At 40.3% G+C, this 21985-nt stretch overlaps 1 protein-coding gene across 1 annotated transcript in view; it reads right to left on the bottom strand.

Moving 5' to 3' along the window:
- The window catches only part of pacrg (PARK2 co-regulated), a 126278-nt gene extending 104752 nt beyond the window's left edge, over positions 1-21526 (bottom strand). The window contains exons 1-2 of the mRNA XM_067480642.1: positions 20785-21526; positions 2116-2250 (exon numbers count right to left, since the gene is read on the bottom strand). Of these exons, the coding sequence (XP_067336743.1) occupies positions 2116-2250; positions 20785-20853 (204 nt within the window). The 5' untranslated portion in view covers positions 20854-21526. The remainder of the gene's footprint in view (positions 1-2115; positions 2251-20784) is intronic.
- Between the last annotated feature and the right edge of the window lie 459 nt (positions 21527-21985).

The following is a 21985-nucleotide window of genomic DNA, read 5'->3' on the forward strand; positions in this document are numbered from 1 at the left end:
AGGAGTTAGGGAACTAAACGAAACCTAAGCACAAGTGTGTTTTATCCGTACATTTGACAGATAGCAAAAAAGAGGAATTCAAAACTCAAAAACCCATTTGAAACACAAGAAACTATTTGCCAGTTGGTTATAAAAAAACTGATTTCCCACCAGAATATTAACTCACGAGACTGCATACAGCATACTGCTGAGCTGCTATGGCATGTAAGGTGAAATGTTAATGACATACAGCAGATGATTCACATGCTGCTGCGCCCTGCTGCTGGGCGCAGGAAAGACCATGGAAATAGGGAGAAAGAAACTGTGTGCACCTGTACAGAGAAGATGCTGATATTGATTGGACAGACTTGTTTGGCTAATATGCGGCCTGTTTGTGTATTTCATGGTCAATTTGAGAAGTGAGTCGCATTGGCCGTGTGCTGCTGTGCAACAGTAAAGGTGAACCAAAAGCATCTCTGTAGAAGGGAACCTGAACCCCTGACCTGAATACACATACTCTCAATGTAGACAGTCAAAGTGATACATGCATAAGCACACAAACACACACATCCACGCAGTCTGTGTGCTTGAGTACTCAGCCCACAAACTAAATCAACACAACATTTATTTTTCTTTCCGAACGACTCTCTCTTACTTTCCACAGACTTTTTATTTGCTAGGGGGCTGAGCTCTCAGACCGGGATTGATCTTGAGCTGCTGTCTTGAACCTGTGCCCTGAGGGCACCTCAGTGCAAACACACAGCAACCCCTCTCCACTTATTCCAATCATGGTTACACTCCTTGTTACACTACACCGATATATACAAACACAGTACAGATGCAGACAGTGCCAACCATCTCTACCTTCATTGTTTCAAACAAGGTGATGTCTAATAAGGACTCGTTAAGGAAAATACTAATCTTTAGGGAAAATGTATCTCCTGCCCTGAAACAGTCAATGCTTTATTTAAAAAAACGCTTCACTGACATGTGTTCACAGTCAAAGTACAAAATCAAAGAATCACAATGGCTCCAAAAAAAAACCAAACAAAAAAAAACACTTAAAAAAATGTTTAAAAAAAAGTATTGGGTGAAAATCTGAATATGACAGCAACAATTTCATAAAACACATCCCATTTGCTGAGTGCTTTTTCACGGGCAGAGCACAAAAGAAGTCCATTATTTTTGCAAAGGCAAAGCTTCATTTGAACATTTTACATAAATAATTCACACAAAGAGATGCTTTTACAGTGTTTTCACCTGGAGACAGACAGCTAACTAGAAAGAAAGCTCACTCACCCACCCACCTTTCCTTTCCTCTTTGAAGCAGGAAAAAGGGGAGGAAACGGGCATAATTTGTTTGATTCATTAAGCATTGCTTACTATGAATAAATGTCATTAAAAGTGTTGCTTCGTGGCCGTTGTGAAGTTATGGAATAGCTGGCAGCATAGTGGGAGAAAAAAGCAACATGGTGATAAGAAGAATGCATTCATCCCACACACACACTGTGCCAGTCAGGAGCCTAATAGCTCTAAGCAGGCTCATGTGTTGAAACACAATAATAGTAGAGACAAACATACACATTTACTTCCTGTGTTATGCCATGACTGCCCTGAGTTCCAATGCAGTTTGATTGATGTGTTCTGTGATTGGTGCTGTGATACAGGTGGACCCTTTAAGTGAGCTGATCTATACTGCCTCCTACAGGATACCAGCCTACATTGAATATGTGAAAAACCTCATCATCACCTTCAGCCGAGTTGATAATGATGACGATAAATTGTGTTTGCATAGCACCTATCAAGTTTCAAATCCAGCCACCAGAACTGCTTGACAGCAAGGGTGGATAGTGTAAACATTTATTGTGTCTCAGAGTTGTAAGTCATTTTTAAAAGAAACATTGCCGAATGTTCTCTAACAGATCTGCTTCACTGCATGATTGATGTTTTTATAAGGAAGCTTTAAATTGGATCCCAAAAGCATTTGGTCCTAAAGGTTATTTAGTGTTATAGAGGGTGCATACTCCATCCCCTAACATACAGTGTTCCCAGATTGCAAAGTCAGTACCCTTTTTACAAATACTGTATGAAAAGCATAAGCATTAGCCAAGCCTTAACAGTGTGCAGCAGCCCTACCTTCCATGCAATGCGGTTGCCTTTGGTGTCGTGCTCCAGTGCCATTGGAAATTCTCCGCGCTCATAGAACTTGCGGAAAATGGTGGGTTTGGAAGGGCGCTCCCGAAAAGCCCCAGCAGCCGGGGGACCCACCACCTGATCAGATACAGAAACACAAGAGAAAAAGGGATGAAGAGAAAGGGGTGAAACAGAGAAATAAACGGAATGAGACACACACAGCAAGTAAGAATGTTGTTTTATAAAATTAGAATTGACTGTGTTTCTCCTACAAGAATAGCATTACTCCCACTGCTGTTTCTTAAAAGTAATTCAGGGAGACACATGTGCCTGCTTCCCTGCTTCTCAAAGGAGGCAAAACACAGATAGTCTGAGCTTGTGTGTGTGTGTGTGTGCGTGTCTGTGTGTGTGTTGGTGTGTGCTGGCCCTGTAGCCAGAGGCACTGCCAGAGGCATTGTTAAGATCATCTTTTCTCTGCCTCCATATTGTAGATGTTCTATTACTTTGCTACTGAAAGCCAATGGGACTCCTATCGTTTCAGCCCTAGTGCCTTCTGCCATTATTGGGCAAGCCATTGATGGTGGTACCCATACAACAGATGTACAGTAAGTAAATGCAACACAATGGGGAATAGACGTGAAAGTTAGGTTTTAGTGTGAGGTGTTGAAAATTACAAATATTTTAGAAACCTCTAAAAGGACCAATTACCCCAAAACACCTGTAAAAAATGCTCCATGCTCCATTAAAAAAGTGACCCTGTGGATTTTTCAGACCCAGTCATGAGATTTCTGGAGCCATTTATGTACTTGACAATATTGGATGTACAGAGTTTGACTGAAATTAGAGCATTCCAAACAGTGTGTTGTAGTGGACAAATGGCAGAATGTTGGGGCCTGTCTTTTCCCTGTCTGTGTCCCTTGTGTGCATCCTTTGCCATCTGTGTCACGCTGCCACATAACTGGCAGATGTGCTGCTGTCATTAATCCTCAGATTACCACCCATTGAGAAACAGAATTTTTCTGCCTACATGCAGAGCAAAGTGGGTATGGGATGTGTTATCTCTGGCAGGACAGCCTAACATTGGCGTGCAACTTGAGATACAGCGTTTTAAAGATGTTTCAGTCAATTACTGAAATACTATTCAACTGTTTAGTTTTTTATGTTACATCATTCACGAGTGTTGCCAGTTTGTTGCATAATTCATAAACAAAATAGATATAAAAAAAGTCTAAAACTACAAATGCAGCTCAACAAAAATGCCACCAAGGAATGATGTAACATAAATCAAAGTTTAAGTTACACATACAACATAGTGTAGCTGGTGCGAGCAAAGCTTGGCTCAAGAGAAACAAGATGAGAAGAGAAACTTTTCTAAGAGGCCCTGAGTGAGTGTCTCCAAGCCCTCACTGCTTTTAAACAGCTCTAATGCACCATGGGATTGCAACACAGTCGCTTCAAATGAATCGGTTTGCAGTTTTTATCATGTCAGGGAATTCTGAATAATATTGTGCTGAATTAATAGGCACACATTTGTATACCTGAAGGAAAAAGACTACCTAATAAATATATGACTAACAATCCCCTGACTTGTTTGTAAAAAAAAAAAAAATAAGCCTAAAAGAAATCCAGCCAAACAAATTATACATGTTTACCTGCTGGAGTTTTCTAAGTCCTGTCTTTAATTTCGAGTACAATTTTAGTTACCTTGGTGTGTTTACATTTCCACAGACACAAAAAATGTTTTGCATATGCCTTAAACTGTGCACTTTTGAAAGATCTTACTCTTTTGTTTGAGGATTCAATTAAACATACCTTTATTTTAGTCACACCAAGCAATGCACAGATAAAGCAATACAAAAATGCAGTTTCATGTAGACTTTGTGAGATATGTATTACTGTTATCTGTTTCAGTTGTTTTCTAGCCCTAGCTGTGGAAATCAGAAGCTGCAAAGCTTGCGAGATCAGTGCTGCTTCAGCCTGCAAGAGTGACAAAGCCCTCATATCCAGGTACCTACGTATGATGGTGGTTGAGCCATGCTGCACAGGGAGGCTAAAAATAGCTCAGACTGGGCAGCGAGTAGAGAATGAACCCTGACTGCATTGACTGGCTGAGCAGCATTTATGGTCAAGAATGATGACAATGCAGTCAATTCCATGGCTCATACTCATGACTGTGTTGTTGCAGGCTACTACTTCCCTGTTTTCAGTCTAACTATGATCATGAGCACAACCATAGCCAGAGATAGGTACATGTTAGCAAATGGCCATATGTTCCTAGAAACAAGCAAAAAACAGAAGCCCTCCTCTGATGTATGCTGTCATTCCATGCAGCTTAAGGAAAACTGTGATAGGAATAGTGAGGGGATTATCAACTGCTGGCTTCTTGATTCCATTCCAATGATTTGCCTGTTCCTCTTCTCACATTCATGACATTTGGGTCTGCAGTTCTGCACTGAATCCCAAAGTAATAACTTTAACTGCTAACCTAGTTTGTCTTAAAGTTCACTAGAGATTGTTTCTTTTATTTTGTGACCTTCAGGGAAGCCACATGAACGTATGGACAGAGCATGGCAAACATTTCAGATAAGAAGCACACAGAGTCAATGTTATGAGCAACAACAAAGTTCATTCTTGTAAGGGTGACTCACTGTGGACCAGCCATGCTGAGAAAACAACTTCTGGTGATTCTGTTCTACTGTTGGCCTGTCAGGATCTTACACCATCACCAAGTACAATTATTTATTGTATGGTTTTGTTGTCTTTTCCCTACACAACAACAAGAAATATTAATAAATATTAAAAAAACCCATTTGTAAATTCTTGTTCAACAGCTGCACATAGATGATGGAGACACTAAGGGGCTTCAGTATCTTGTCCAAGGAGACTTAGATGACTGCAGATGACTACTCTACCAACTGAGCCACGGTCACCACCAAAGGATTTTCGTTATATGAAATGTTAATGAGAACCTCACGCAAAGCTCCATAGAGCTGTGTAATCCAAAATTCATCCTTGTTTTCAAAACACTGGCATAAACACAAACACAGATGATGAAAAAAGCAGAAAAAGGAGCCTATAACATAGACCTATACAAGCAGATAACATTTCACCCCTCAGTGGAGGCTATAAAGTGAGTGTGTGAGGCGACAGACTACAGAACAGATATAGAGGTGGTGTAAGGCAATAAAGCGAGGAAGTGTCTGTTTTGTGTGCCCCTGGTGCACACATCAGGGAGTCATAACAAGGCAGTACTGGTCAGATGAGCTCCAGGCTGTCATTTCTCTCCTTCACCTTCACTCTGCCTCCAGATCTGTTTCCTCTCTAATGCTGTTGTCCACTCCAACTAGCTCCACCGTAAACCTGGCTGCCGCAAGACCCACAGAGGCAATAACACAGAAACTTGCAAGCATGCACACGCACACAAACACACAAACAAACACACAGCACATGTGGAGTTCCCTATGGGCGAGGGCCTGCAGAGGTGATTGAACACCGGCATGGCCTCATGCTCCTGTCATTTATAAAGGTGTTGCCCTGAGAAAGAGATGCTCCCTCTAACCTTATTGGTTTGGTATTTCCATGGCTCTACTGCTTGATGTTGACACACAAAGTGGGTGTGGCAGTCAAAAGACACAAAGCAAAAATGGAGAGGAAGAAATTACAAGAGGGGATGAGGGGGGGATAAAGGTGGGGACTGAAAGAAAACTGACTGGGACTGAAAATGGAACAAGAAAGAACAGGGAGACAAAAAAAGATGAAATCAAGAGATGAAGATGGAGAATAAGGGGAGGTGATACAGAAATTGTGGATATGAGAGGAAGAGGGAGACAGGGAGACAAGAGGTGGGGCCCATCAATTCTGAGGGAGAGTTCAGCGTGGCAGAGCTGCTGCAGCATGTAGGTGATCCATCACTGTGCCTGGGCCTCCAGCTCCAGCACACTCTCTCTCTCTCATCTCGCCATCTCTCTGCCTTCATTCCACAACCCCTAAAACCCCTCTGAATACCTCTGATAGATGTCTGGTGAAGGTCTGTCGATTCATTGTCAACCCTGCCTTGCCATCACTCCCCCATTTCCTCAAATGAGACCCTCGTTAATCTCCCTCTTTATCTCTACCCCTTCACCCTGCCTATTGTCTGTCAGGGCAGAAACACATTTTGTTGTACTGCATCTGTAGGGGAACAGTGGTGCCATCGCACACGGGTGTATTGCATCACCTGTTTACACGCAGTAAAGGGGATAAGCGCCCACTAGCTTGTTTGTTTGCTCTTCCTCTCTCTTTGCATTTCACTGCTGTTCTTGGTTGAGCTCTGCACAGAAGGCCGCCTTACCTGAGGGAGGGAGCAGGGTAGGTGAGTCACAGAGGATGGAAAAGACAGGCCGAGGTTCCACTGATAAGGTCAGCCTGCACATCACTGCCACAAGCAACAAAATTAGCTCTCTTTATTTACAGGGCATTTTCGGCCATAGCCCTTGCATAACAGGCAGGGCTGGAGATGTATGCTTTATTCTCCAACTGCATTTAAATTAACCAAAAGGAGAGAAAATTATGGAGGTACTTAAGACAGTTAGGAAATCTCTTTGACGGAATATTTTTGCTTACTCATTCCCCTCTACAGGACAAAACAGATACTGTTGGGAGGTTACTTTCAGAAGAATAAATCTGCAATATCTGTGCAGCACTCCATTAATTTCTCATGACCAAACAGCAAGTAGTGCAATCAGTCTGTGAGTGAGTTTCATTATGTGCCGAAATTAGCCCTGTTGAGACAGACATGGTCGGATGAGAACAAATGAGTAAAGAGCTCCCACTGGATGGGAAACATACTGATGAAAGGCAACAGAGTCTTTTGTTCAGAGCTCACAAGACCATAGAGGTGTGCTTTACAATTGTCATAGTGTCAGAGGCTTTTGCATCAGCTGTAACGTCTACACAGACACAAGGGCAGGGATGTTTGTAATGAAAAATGACGACACTGCTAGGCAAAGACGACACCACACACTATGTGTCACTACAAAGATACAAGGATGAAACAGGTGACAGTCACCTGCTATTGAACTGTGCGAAAAAGGGATAACTTTAAAGAATAATTTCAAAAAGAAGCTTCAAGCATTGAAGAGCGCCCCACTGTATTCTGTCTCCTCTAGTTTAACCCCATTCCTTAAAAGAACAGCACAGACACAGAGGGAACGTTAAAGGGATGTAAAGAAAGAATTTGAGGCAAGAGTGTGTGGGGAGGAGTGTAAGGAGGGTCTGTGTGAACAACAACAACAAAAAAAAGAAAGTGAGCGAGGCAGAACAAGGGAGAGAGAGTGTGAGTATGCCCCAAGTGTTTTCCATCTTCTCTGTGTGGCCCACTTATCAGTCAGGCAGCAGGACAGACTTGTGCTTACAGAGCCCCACTAGCTGATTCGTATCACCAAACCACAGCTGAGAATATGGCACAGAGTGAATCAGCCAGCATGGCACTGGCAGAATACATAAGCTGTTATTAATTCTTTAAGTAAATGGGAAAACACATGCATTGAGCTCCTGAAGCTTAACCTAAAAGAAGCATGCACATAGTTAAACTCACATTTACCTAACAGGCATTTTCTTACACCTATTGCAAGTACAGATGCTAAGAATCTAATAACAGTTCTGCAATAAATCCTCCATTCAGGATGATTATAATGTTCAATCATTTTTCATTATGAGTTATGATCATTTTTGAGGCAGACATTCACGTTGCAGCATCAATATGCACAGATTAGCCAAAACATTACAACCGTGACGGTCCGGTTCTGATGCTCACGTGTCTATTGTAGGTGGTTGTCCTTAAACCTTTCTATTGGAACCAGAACAAACTTTTTCAGCAATTTTAGTTACAGTAGCTCTTCTACTGGATCAGACTACACTGGCCAGCCTTCACTGCCCACGTGCATCGATAAGCCTTGGCCCTGTAAATGGTTTTCCATCTTCAGAACATTTTTAATAGATCCTGAACACTGCAGACTTGGAACATCTGCGAAGCTGCAGTTTTGGAGTTGCTCTGAATAAGTTGTTTAGCCATCACAATCTGGCCCTTGTCAAAGTTGCTGAAATCCTAACAATTGCCCATGAGAAACTCACTGTTCAATTGCTGCCTCATATATAAGTAAGTATGTAAGTACTGAAATGATAAGATATAGGTCATGCTAAAACTAAACAATTGTCTTGATCATTGATCAATCATTGAACTAATCATTAAAAAGACTAACTTTTTAGAACTACTTTGATAATACACAATAGTTTTGGTTGCTACATTCATTAAGGCAAATTAATTTTTCATATATTTCTATGTTTAGCAGTAGCATATATATATAATGGTAAAAGTATTTATCTAAATGTGTCTGTGTGTGTGTGAGTGTGTAAACGAGAGAAAAAGAGAGAGAGCTAAGGGAGCAAGGCACACTCTCTATTTCTAGCTGTCAGGAGAGTGGAGCACTGATCCAATGCTTTGTCTCTAAAGCCCCAATCGGTGAAGACAACTGAAGGTATTAAAACATGGCGCTGGGCCATGAAATTAGTGAGACACACAAGAAAAACTACATCCCCTGACCTGTTGCAGTTCCCACCTTTGAGGCTCAGAAAGCAGAAGTAAACTTCCCTCCCAGTTTTACTCACCAAATCAGTAGCTTATTGTCAATAAACATCTTCATAACTGCCTTTTCACCTCATAGAAAAAGAATGGCCCTGCCGTGAGAAACAACCCTTTTGTTTTAGTGATTATAGAGTGCTGGCCACAGCCTAAAATAGCTGCATGACTCATCCAAAAGTTGAAACCTACAGTAAGTTTGTTTTGCAGGTAGTAAGGAGAGCAGTCACAGTCAAAGTCAATGAGTAGAGTGTAGCTGCAACCACACACTGTCGAGCGAAAGCATCACTGGGAGCAGTGGAAGGTTTGATAAGACAGCAACAGTTCCACAGGTGGAGGAATTGCAGAGGGATACACCCAGAACACCACTAGGCCACTGATTTCAGCACGGAGCCACAGGCAGACACTGAGATGAGAACAGAGAGAGCAGGTCAGTTTGCAAACTTCCGACAGCGCGTACAGTGAGGTGGTGTGTCACAGGGCAGTCGCTGACAGAAAAGTAAAGGGAGGCATAAGGAGATAAGTAGTAGGAAGATATAGGTTGTACCTCTGATATGGGAATATTCTTTAAAAATGAATAATATTATCTAGGTGGTTAGTATGTATTTCAAAATAAACCACGGGCACTTAGTCTTATCGCACGTCCAATGTGAGTTTCTATTTCTGGACATCAGTCAGTCTGCAGGACATCTGTTCAAAATGATCCCATGGGTTTGCTTATGGAGACGCCACGCAGAAACCAAAGCTCTGCATGGTCGCAAATGTGACTTTTACATAAATTAAATATAGAGAAAAACAGACTGACGGCTACATCCCTGCTAGTTAACTGAAGACATGCAGCTTGCCTAACTCAGCTGCATCCATACAGACATACAAAAATGTAAATACACGCTCTCTATTTCTTTTACTTGAACGTAACAAAAAATCTGTCTTAGTCTAAAATCTGCTTACGCCACAGAGTAGAAGGATTCCAGCAGAGGTTGTACCAAAAAACACTGAATGGAGCAGGGGTGTGGCATTCAGATCTTCTCCAAGGGTAATGTTCTAAATTATTGTTCCCCCCCTTTGGATTAGCCTGAGAGACAAAGAGGGAAAAGCACTTCTGCTCCCTGGTTGCCTTGAAACCAGGTAACTTCTCCAGCTCCTCCAGTCTCACACTGAGCCTGATGCTGGAGCTCTCTCAAACAGAGAGGCAACACTTTCAGCTGATCTACAGGGAGGCACCTGCACACAGAAATACATATGCAGTCACAAAAACAACCCTGGCTTTTGAGCTGATTTATTCAGAGAGCAACATATATACAAGCCATACAAATCTACTTTAGTTCTATCAGACCCTGTACACCCAATCCATTCATCTATCCATTGATCTATCCAATGGCCCCTCCCGCGTCTCTACCTCTTGCTCTGCATTGCAGGTTGCTGATGCTGTGACAGTGAAACAGGTGTCTAGGCTATTAATATGGGTCTTTCTGCACCACCTCCTCTATCCCACACCTCTGATGAGAAGCATAAATCATGGCTGTGTGAATGAGCTATAGTCAATCAGGGGCTTCTCACAATAGAAGGCAGGCGGTATGGCTTGGCTCTCATCATCAAAGACCAAAGATATGGTTTGTAGTGTTTGCAAAAGATCTTGAAATTAGATCATACCAAAGCAATGATTAAAAAGGGGGAATATTACTGTTTATTATTTAAGGAAGAAACTAAACATGACCTTCTCAGTTCAGGCTGAGAAAAAAATCCCTTTCATCTTCAATCATAAACTGAAACTCATCTATGTAAGAGGTGTGGTAGCCTCTCCCTCCTGAATCATATTGGCACTTCAATATCTTCCCCTCTACTCACTCTAATTTCCTCTCATAAAAAGTCTGCCTTCTATGACTCTCCTTGGCTTCAATTTTTATGTATTTTGTATCCCATCTCAGAGGAATGTTGTCAAGGTAATGTGATGATGACCCTTAGACCTCTTATTAAATCTATCAGTATCAAAGCCTTAAATGCCTCAAATGTTAATGCAGAAATACAGCCAGAACAGTGCAGCGGAAAGTTGCATTCTATCTGTTCAACTAAAGGTCCTATAGTCACAATCTTTTACTTTAGGACTCATATCACCATCCATGTCGCAACCTTATTCTGACAGACAGCAAGAGAGTCCAAACAAAGTCAGTTAGATACAACAACACTAAAGAGATGGGTGTCAAAGTGACAGATGGAAAGTTGAGCATCTGTCACTGTGCTGAACCATTTGGCTGAAATCAAAGGGAGATGAGGGCCTTCAAAGGACAGGCAAAGCCATGTCTGAGGCCAGACATGCTCTGGTGTGCTCCGCAGATAAGGGCCAAGAGGTTATATTGCTTTCTTCTGTCTCTCGCTTTGTACTCCTCCTGTCTTAAGGGAGTGGGAGGGAGACAGAGAAAAAAAGTCAGAGCAAAAAGTGGAAGAGAGAGAGAGAGAGAGAGAGAGGCAGACATAGAGTGATGGAGAGATAGAGAATGACTCATGAACAGGTTGCCCGTCTCCCTCTGCCACTGCACGCTGTGTTGATCAAACACTCGTTAGTAGAATTTGCTTGGTGTTTCCGGACGGCAAAAGTAATGAGCGGAGGTGGCTGGAGCAGAGAGGTGCTGGACCGTGATGTGAATCATTTCTGACAGTATCAGAGTACTTTTGCCTTCCAGCTCTTCTCCTCTGCCTTCTCCAGCTTGCTGCAGCAGAGCCATTGCCTGCAGCAAACCTTCAACTGGGAGCATTTTGACTCAGCTGGATGCAAGGCATGAGCTAAATAGCAGAGCAATCCTCAGTGGAATTTTGACGGGAACGCACACACCACTTCAAATCCCAAAGGGTTTGCAGGTTTACTTTCTTGGCACCAGGTGAAGAACACTATAACCCTGGAGCATCATCTATGAGGTTTGCTGCGGTGTGTTTTAAACTGCTTTCAGTTTGCAACTGGGTGCCACTGGTATACCTGCTCTGCCCTGCAGTTGCCCAATCCTTCTTCTCTTTATAGATTATATTCTCCTATATTTAATCTGGCAAGAAACATTTTTGTATTTTGGTTTTCATTGTTTTCTAATGTTTATTACAAAGTTCCGTTTGCTTTCTATTACTGATGCAGGGTGTTGTTTATCATTATCTTTGAGGAATTGCAGACACATTTTGGTTTCTGCACTGGTCAGCAACATTTAAAAGGTCAGGGCATTGTTATTGCATTGGTGGTGATTGTGCCAACAAAGGCCACCCTTTAACATTATTGGATTAAAACAACAGCTTCTGTCAGACATATAGATTTTTGTGCTACTGGGTCCCTTTATATGGATGTAAGGAGAAAGTCAGCTGACACATATGACCCTGTAATAAAATGTATTACATACAGTAAGAATACGACTGGTAGATTAGAACACAAGAGGAGGCCTATTATCTCTTAGCAAATTCAAGTCAGTCTGACGCTAAGGTTGCAGGATAAATGAACAAAGGCTTTGTGTCCTGTCAGTTCACTTTACCTATTTATTCGTGCTTTTTACATGCTCTAGCAAATTATTTTTCCATCAGCCATAAAAAAAAGGTTTAAAAAGTTTTTAATTTCTTTTTAGAATGTTTGATTCAAACTCACAAATAAATGTGAAATAGCATATTGTAATATGCACATTCTGGCAAGCGTGGAAAAAACTAGTTACAGTACATATAATAAAGAAAACAGTAGGTGCATGGATACTTTAATTTTCACCTGCAGATGAATCCAATTTTCTAAATATTTACTTATTCAAAATAAAGTCTAAAGAGTCCCTCATTTGCCTTTTGATATTTTTACTTCACTCTTGTGATGTTGGGGTATTATATTAAGCAAGGCAATTGTTGTAAGGGATTCCATTAATATCCTTAGTCTTTAAATCTGCTTTTTGGGTAGTATAACATACTGTACATCTACCCTGGAAGTTTATGTTTAAATATTTAATCATGTTTAAGAATAAGAATATGCTTTGACCTTGAAAAGAGTCAAATCAGTGACTGTGACTATGACTGTAGCCTAGGTACCCTGCACAAAATGCAGAATACGTAAATCTTAAAGTGACAATTTAATCAACTATTCAAAAATATTCTGATGTACAAACACTATGGTAGACAGCGTGTGATTATCATAAATTTATTAGCATTTAAAGCATCGGGCAACAAAACAGCTTATTGTGAAGACAGCTGTCACAGACTGGGTTCTTAGAAGGATACTTGTGGGTTTTTTTTTACCGAAGGAGGCCACACAAGTTTTCTAAGGACTCCAGGGAACTTTAAGTAATTTAGTGTGACAAATTTATAGCACCATATGATACAGTGTCACAACATTTTATATTTGATATTTTATTCAGTTAAGAATTGATTTTTATGTACATGATGCATGCCTTAAAGGTTTGGTGTGTAAGATTTTGAAGGTGTCTATTCAATAATTCTTTAATATTTATGTTTTTTGTGTAATCACCTGAAAATAAGATATATAAATAAGAAGGATTGCATTTTCTTTGCTTAGAATGCCAAAATCTGAAATGTACAGGTCATATTTTAATAATACCTCCAATGATTTTCTGAAAGTTTCTTATTGCTTCACCTGCAGTACTTTTTTTTTTTTTTACAAATAAATATGTTTGTACAACCCCAATTGCAAAAAAGTTAGGAAGATGGGTAAAACGTATATTAAAACAGAATGCAATGATTTGCAAATCTCATCAACCCATATTTTATTCACAATAGAACATAAACAACATAATATCAGATGCTGAAACTGATTGGATGGATGCGGAATGTGGTTTAGCATTGTCTTGCTGAAATATGCAAGGCCTTCCCTGAAAGAGACATTGTTTGGATGGGAGTATATGTTGCTCTAAAACCTCTATGTACGTTTCTGCATTGATGCCTTTCCAGATGTGAAATCTGCACACACCATAGGCACTAATGCATCTCCAAACCATCAGAGATGCAGGCTTTTGAAATGTCTGCTGATAACAAGCTGTATAGTCCATCTCCTCTTTAGTCCACAGAACATGGTGTCCATGGTTTTAAAAAAGAATCTGACCACAGAACAGTTTTCTCTTTTGCCTGAGGCCATTTTAAATGAGCTTTGGCCCAGAAAACACGGTGGCATTTTTGGATCATGTGGATCATATGGCTTCTTGTTTGCATGATGCAGCTCTAACTTACATTGGTGGATTGCACAGCAAACTGTGTTCACAGGCAGTGTTTGCAAGTGTTGTTGCAGTGATGTCCAGTAGAGAATCCTGCCTGTTTTTAGTGCAGTGCTGCCTAAGGGCCCGAAGATCACATTTATCCAGTTTGGACCTTTGGCCTTGTCCCTTGTGCACAGAGATTCCTCCTGATTATCTGAATCCTTTGATGATATTATATACTGTAGTTGGTGGGATCTTCAAAGTCTTCGCAATTTTACATTGAGAAACATTTTTCTGAAATTGTTTTTTGGCTCAGTTTGTGGCAGATTGGGGAGCCTCTGCCCATCTTTACATTTTTAAGGCTCTGCCTCTCTGAAATGCACCTTTTATACTCAGTCATGTTACTGACCTGTTGCCAGTTAACCTGATAAGTTGTCAGATGCATTTGTTTTTGATTTGCAGCAATTACTTTTCCAACCTTTTGTTGCCTTTTTGGAGATGTGTTGCTGCCATCAAATTCAAAATGAGCTAATATTTTCCATGAAATAGTAAAATCTCTCAGTTTCAACATCTGATATTTTGTTTATGTTCTATTGTGAATAAAATATGCGTTGATGAGATTTGCAAATCATTGCATTCTGTTTTTATTTACATTTTCACATGTGACACCATGGACCAGTATAATTGTACATGATGTTATCCATCTCTTGGCATTCTTGCTTTTGACACAAGAAGGGCTAACGGCAGAGGCATGGCCCTGACCTCTGTAATGGTCATCACATGACATAGGGCTAATTAAGTCTAGAGCAGAAAACAGAGGGTCTGCAAGGAGCAATAAACATCCTCCATTAAAAGCCATCTAATTAGAATGCAAGCTACAAGGGCTTGAAGGAGAACGTAACAAACACAGAGGCCAATGTAATGTCAACCAAGCTCTGAGGAAACCAAACATAATAGACGTAATCAGAGGAGCACTTCCTATAAGGTCATGAATGCTGTGGAAGTACTTCTCCATATCTGACTCAAGTTTCCAGATGGTGTTTGCCTCAACTGTGGAAAAAGTCACAAACATTTCAGCAGTCATGCACTTCAGATAGCATGCCATCAATTATAACCTAATCTATCTGTTGATACCTGGTGAGAGGAGCATGAAGCAGAGAAAATGAGGCTTGTAAGTTTTGCCCTGTTGAAATGTTCTTTTTATGTGTGATTTAAAGGATCGAAGCAATGTTTCAAAAGAAATGACATGTCCCAGTCACTTTTAATTAGCAACAGTGCATGGATCAAAAACAATAGCAGACAATTTGCTTCTGTTTGGCTCAGTCCTATTTTCCCCCTGTTTTTAAAGTAAGGAGCAAAGCAGCTAAACTCTGTAAACTCAAAATTTATATAGGAAACTGTAACATTTCCAAGTCAGCCAGAGCTCCCTCCACTCAGGGCCTTTAGGCTCCGTGGTTGATCGATAGTAATGGAAACGCCAGCAGGCCTCCAGAGCCCATTGCCAATTTAACCTGTTTCACCATGACTCAATTCTTCCTCAAATAACCCAGCTGCTTACCGGGGATCAACTACAGGCTTCGTGTGCTGATAAGATGAGCATGCAGGAGCAGGGATAAGGAAAGATACAGACAAACAGTTTTACGGTGTGCAAGGGTGTGTGTGTCTACAAGCACCACTAGTTTAAAAAACACTGTGAGGCAGTTCAAGTGAGGCAGGCAAGCAGACGGGTGAGAGAATCTACAGCATGCCATCCAACAGCAGAAACTTGCTCAATTTACCTGTTCTTGCGTAGAAACACTTCAAATACAACACAGACACAGCACCTCCTCCAGCCAAATTCGTGGCCAATTTATGTTTCAAGCTGGGCACATTAAGAGTTCCTGTGTCAGGTAAATGTGTCTGAAGCAATGGGGAAGAAGGACTTTGACTGCAAGTGAAAGTAATAAATAGACAGATTCATCTCCATAGAAGCTTCAGAAGGATTCAGTCTTGCTCAACAACTGCCTGCTATCCATAAAAGTGACAATAGGTTTACTTTCATCTCAAACTCCTATGTTCAACTTCTATTTCTTATGATTTGAGCTATATGAGTAATCCCAGTGGATAAAAAAATTGATTTCATTATATTTTTCATGGTTTACTGATACTCATCAGACTATTAGACAAACAAACAACAAATCTGTGTTAAATGGCGATCACATTTAATCTAACAAGTTTTTTTAATTTAATTTAAAGTCAGATTATATTTAGGTCTAATTCGAGACCCATTTAAACTCATATCAAGGATTAGTTCTAAACTGTCAGTTGTTTAATTTGTTCAGATGGATGGATTCAATAATATGACGTTTGGGTCAAAGGCAAACTAATTAATTGTAAATTTGCACATCTCTTTTACAGTCTTACCAAAACATGCTTTTATGATATTCACAAAAGCAAATCTACTGTTATACCTCACAATTAAATTATAGTTTATATATGATGGCTACTTCTTATTATTTTGTTGACAATGTTTAAGATTTATAGTAGGCTATTTAAAGTATAGTGCATTGTTTCTCATTGTAAAATGTCGTCAGCTACAGGGACTTGCCTGGTTGAAGAAAGCTTCTTCAGGGGATAAAAATCGGGAAAGAGATAAAGACAGAGAGGGAGACAGCATTGGGGGCAGAGACATCTGCTCAGGTATATAATGATGATGCTGTGGGGGAGGAAAGGAATGAGATATGAAGGTCACGTTTGCTAGCATGGAGTCTCCATCTGTCCCCTGGGGTTAGTGAGGTGAGCCAAGGATGGGGCTGGGCTGGGGAAAGCGGTTGGTGGGATGCGTGGAAGACTGTAGCAGACTTAAGGATGTTGTTTTTCAGCTCAGTTTTTCTACCAGAAGCTAAGCAAATATTAATTGATGTGTCCAGAAGACTATCAGCGGTGCAATCTTCAGACCCTTAAGACACAAAAAAATGCAGGACAATATAGGAATATTATAAAATTGCAATGAGCATCATTGCAATAGGAATTAAGCAGGCAATTTGTTTGTGTATTTTTCCCTACACTATCTCAATGCACTTTAATGTAAGCAGCAGTTGCTCAGTTGGTATGGTGGGCGCCCATTCACCGCAGGGTAGCCAGTTCATAGCTCAACTCCCCCCCTGACCATATGTCGATGTGTCCCTGGGCAAGACACTATACCTCCACCACTGCCCCAACCCCAGTCATTGAGGCTGCAAAACCAAGTCCTGGCAAAAAATTGGGGAGGTCATTTGGCAACTTATGCTAAATCAACATGCAGACAACGAACTAATAAGCAGAAAGGAGAAAAACACTTAAAGTCTAAATTACTTAAATGACTCTAAACTAAATGACTCTAAACTTAAAATGAGCCGTTTTAAACAGAAAGGGCTTTATGAGACATGAGGTCTATAATATGCCCATGAGGTGGTCTTTTATAAGTGCAAAACCAAAACACAAAAAGGGGAAACACTATAGAATGTGCTATGGCAGACACCCAACCAATTACAAACTGCAGAAATCAATTATAGGGCATGATGATGATCTAAAGTCACATATTTCATATTTTCATTAATCTATAAATCAATACACTCTATCTACATGACTTATCCAGGTGTGTTTAACACTTACTGACCAAATGTGTTTAAATAATGAGATGTAAGTTATCCGGGCTAAATTAATGAATTGAAACTAAATGTCAGTGTGTTTATAATAACATACTATACAGTAAACTGTGTGACTATATAAAAGGTGCTTTGGACAATTGTGGACAATAAGGCCTAGTTTACGTGGCAGTGCAACTACCAGCATTTTTCAATTTCCCTGATTACCAATAAGCATCTGACATAAAAAAACAGCTTTGTTGCCCACTGTGCCTGAAACACAAGGTGACGACCTCCCACCATAATATAAAGTGGATCTTTTTTTTCTCTTTAAATGCTCGGCGATAAATCACTAGAAAAAAGTGGGGAGAGTTTCAGGACCCTGTATTATCGATTTAATTTCTATGACCACAAATACTTTAAAGCATAATAAGCCTATGTTTCAAGTCCCCATACCCTTTCAAGGCTTGCAATGGCCTTATCGTGATCTACAAATCACAGCTCTCTGCAAAGCTGACCTCTCTGGAGCAATATGACAATGGCCACAGGAGAGGAGAAAAAACAGAGGGCAACAGACACAACCAAGCCCGTAAAAAATGTAATAGTTTTTGTTGAGGATTTTGCCAGTGGTACGTCAGTGTGGAAGTATCATTCATGTTCAAGATGTAGCAGATCCTCAGGGGAGATGGTGAATATTAAAAAGCTTTGCAGAAGCCTTCTGCGTAAAAGCTCTCGACAGGAGATTTGTTTATGACCTTCAAAAAAGGAGGAAGCCAATGATAGCGCTGACTTGCATCTCAAGACACTCACTGCAACAGAAAGAAGACTGCTGCTTCAATTTCAAGTATTTACTGTTGTCATCACAACTGTGCAGCTCTACCAATTCTATTTATCACGTGTAGGGCCCATTCTTTTAAGTGCAGCGTGAATGTAACAAGGCAACAGCTGTCTGGAAAAAACTTAGAGCTCAGAGAGAAATATCCAGTTTCTATTGTTTGCATTAAAGGATCCAAGATATCGAATTGAGATCCAGGAGATTGCTACAAATATTAAGTAATAAAAAATGACAGCAACTATTAACATGTTCCACATGTTGATTTGACATGAGTTTTTACGCCAGATGTCTTTTCTTCCACAACCTTGCCATTTTTATCTGGGCTCAGGGCAGGCACCAACCCTTGGTGGCTGGGCACATCTGGTGGCCACACTGCTCTATCACTGATCCACCAGGCCCACAAATATTAACATGAAACCTTCCTCAAATTCATTAATTAAGTTATTGCTGACTATAGGCATCTCAGCTTCTGATGCAGTTCTCCCATTTCTCCATGTGCCATGTCAAAGCTGTCGACACAAACAGCGTCAATACAAAGTCAAACTACAAGTTATTCTTGGAATTTCCTAAATATGTAGAAGGTTTCCGATCTTCTACATGTCACTCACACAAAGATGAAACATTTATCTGATGTGGAAATACCAAATAATAATAATTATATGGTAATTATGGTAAGCCACCTGTCTATATTTCCACTTTTAAAGAAGGAAATTCTTGATGAGGTGGCCAATCTGTCAATTTAAGCAATGTGGCTGCTGCAGCAGCACACTTTGTTTTCCATTAGTTGCTGTGAAAAGTGAGAATTAAATCAACAGTAAAATGTGAGCCATCTCAGACTGGGCTCCTTAACACCTCATACTGCTAACAAAGAGCATACTACAACATAACACTCCATGCATGACATAAAGCATAGCAGTCTTGCTGATAACTTCAACTGACCTTGCTGGTGAGTTACTGTAGGGCTCACAGTACTTCGTGGCTTGTCCATGCCACATGAAATAAACAATAAAACCAGACAGTAACAATTTAGGTTTCACTGTAAAAACGTGTGTCAGCATATTTTGCGCAAGTTGATGGAAAAAACTGTTTAAAACATCATTATAATTTTTACAGGTTGGTGTGCAAAGCTACTAGCGATGCAAATTCAGAAGACCATCACTAGATACAAGCTGTTAATTACAATTAATCTTTTTTTAACCACACAAACACTGGTTTTACTGATCAATATAGCCTATTGATAAAGACTAATGTGTTCTGTTACATAAGCCTATTACACTTTCCTGTTCCATCTTCATTTGCAGTGTGAGGAGAGGAAGACCCAACCTGGCTGTCAGTGTAAATTAGAATACTCCTTCAACAGTTAAAATACACTGGAGGTCTGGGATGGGGACTACTCAGCAAGGAAATCAATGTACAGCAAGCCTCTGTTTGTTTGCCTCACTGGAAGCTGAAGGACACCAGCACTGTGGCTATAGTGCTTACTTGAAAAACAAGAAGAAATTCCAAGCTTGTAAAACAGATAAATGCTCAAATCATGCACTGTGCACAACCTCAACTTCTCCACAAGCATGTTAGTCTATAAAACATTTCCCTTCATGTTCATGTGGTATCTCCAAAATGTTATAAAGCGACATTAGCATTTTTCTTAGCATATGGCTTCTGAATTTAATAGTGTCTAATTATTGCCTGATAGCTCTGGAATAGGTTCTAAAAGTGTCATTTTAGCCCATAAAAGTTATTGGATAATTTTAGAGTTTTTTATTCCCCATACTTGTGTGGAACCCACCCAAGCTTGTCTGGCTCAAACACACACATATACACACATACACAACCACACAAGCACACACGCACAAAAAAAAACATCAAATGAGGGTTGTTATGAATATATTCAGGAATTCTTTTTTTATTATTATTTATTTATTTATTTCCATTTTTCACTGCTATCCTATCTCTCTGGGCTATTTACTGTGTTGAGATTTTGTTCTGCACAAAAGAGCAAAAAGATGATAGGCTAAGTTCTGCTGAATAACAATAAAGCAAACAACAGGGGAACGAAAAGTATAAGGATCATTTTAAGAGGCAAGTAAGAGAAAGTCCCCTCCCTTCATCGTTTCCCATCAGTTGTAATGAACCTGGACAGCGTCGGCCCAAACTCATAGCCACAGGTGAAGAAGCAGACTGTCAGTGTTCATGTAGTTAGTAGGCAACTACCACACTCCATTGAAAAGAGGGTAAATACTTAACTAGAAACTACAACGGTGTAAACTTACCTGACGACAATTTAAACTCATACAACCCACTGTGATGGCTTGTATTATCTCTACATTTTGCTGATTATATTTCCAATACGTAGTAGTAGGGAAGCTGCCTGTCAGCTGTCAACGTAGCTTGCAAAGCTAACTGAAGCTAGTGTTAACCGAACGTTCACATTAGCTAACTTGGTCAAATAACTTCACTCACCACAGAGTTCTTCATAGTGGCCTTCACGGTGAAGCCTTCTGTTTTAAACTCGTTCTTGTTCTTCAACATGTCAAACAGATATTCTCAGTGATGTGGCGAATCCAAAACCTAAACGGAAGAGCAATGTTGCTCACTTATAAGTATCGGTGTGCCTCACCAATATTCCCGGTCCGTGTGTTTTATAATGTTGATAGCAACCTCTGAGACGCCTGGCGCTGGTTGCCGCGGAGACGCGCGTCTCCTCGTTACTATAGAAACTCCGTGCCACTGCTGAAAACAGGCAGAGCCAAGTGTCGTGGTTATTTAGTAAAGAGTGCATTACATAGGCTGTCATTTTTATTTTGTCATCTGCTCCTATTAAAAAGTACTTATCTAATTGTTATAAAGATAGTAATATTATCTCAAAGCAGGAAATTACTTCTCTCAAAAAATATTATTGTAGCCTAGAGGTTTCACATTTTCCAGATGGCTGAACTAGATGCCTCTGTTGATTTATTATATCTTCATCCAGGTATCGCTGGTCACAGTAGTTTATAAGCTTACAGGTTCTCTGTTAGCAAAGGTGTACTGCTATAATGAGGGTACAACAACAGACCTAATAATTTGGGGGTTTCTTCACCTTACACATTTGTTCAATGACAGTAATAAATAAAGTTAGTGTTCCCCTCACTTCTGCCAGCAGGACAGTTTAACTAATGGGCTACAAACAATAAAAAGATGCCTTAACCTCTCAAGTATTACTTGTCTTTTTGCATGATCATGTCAGAGCTCCCAGGCCATTACATTTCCATGTTAGACAGACACAATTGATCAAACACTCAGCTTGTGATTATAGTCATACAGTAAATCTTCATCCACAAGTAACTTAAGCAACTTGAGCTCTTTGTCTGTCAGGTGGACCAAGGCCTTGACTCTCAATAAGCTGGTTAGAGAACGGCTTGAGCAGAATCCTTCCAATTTACAGATGTGGCACTTTTAATCTTCCAATATCGTTTTTTGCCTCTCGAGACTTTCTTGGGTGAACTGGTGCAACTGTTATTAATCTTCAGTGCACAGGCAATTTCTCTAAAAGCCCCTATTTGTTTTTTATGGCTCCATTGAGAGAAGAGGGTATAGCAGCAGGGTGGGAGACTGTAAACAAGGTATGCAGGAAAGGCAAGTTATGTCCCTGTCAGCATTCAATACTGCTCTCTCTCTCTCT

The sequence above is a fragment of the Channa argus genome, chromosome 16, assembly GCF_033026475.1.
Source record: "Channa argus isolate prfri chromosome 16, Channa argus male v1.0, whole genome shotgun sequence".
Classification (NCBI taxonomy): Eukaryota; Metazoa; Chordata; class Actinopteri; order Anabantiformes; family Channidae; genus Channa; species Channa argus.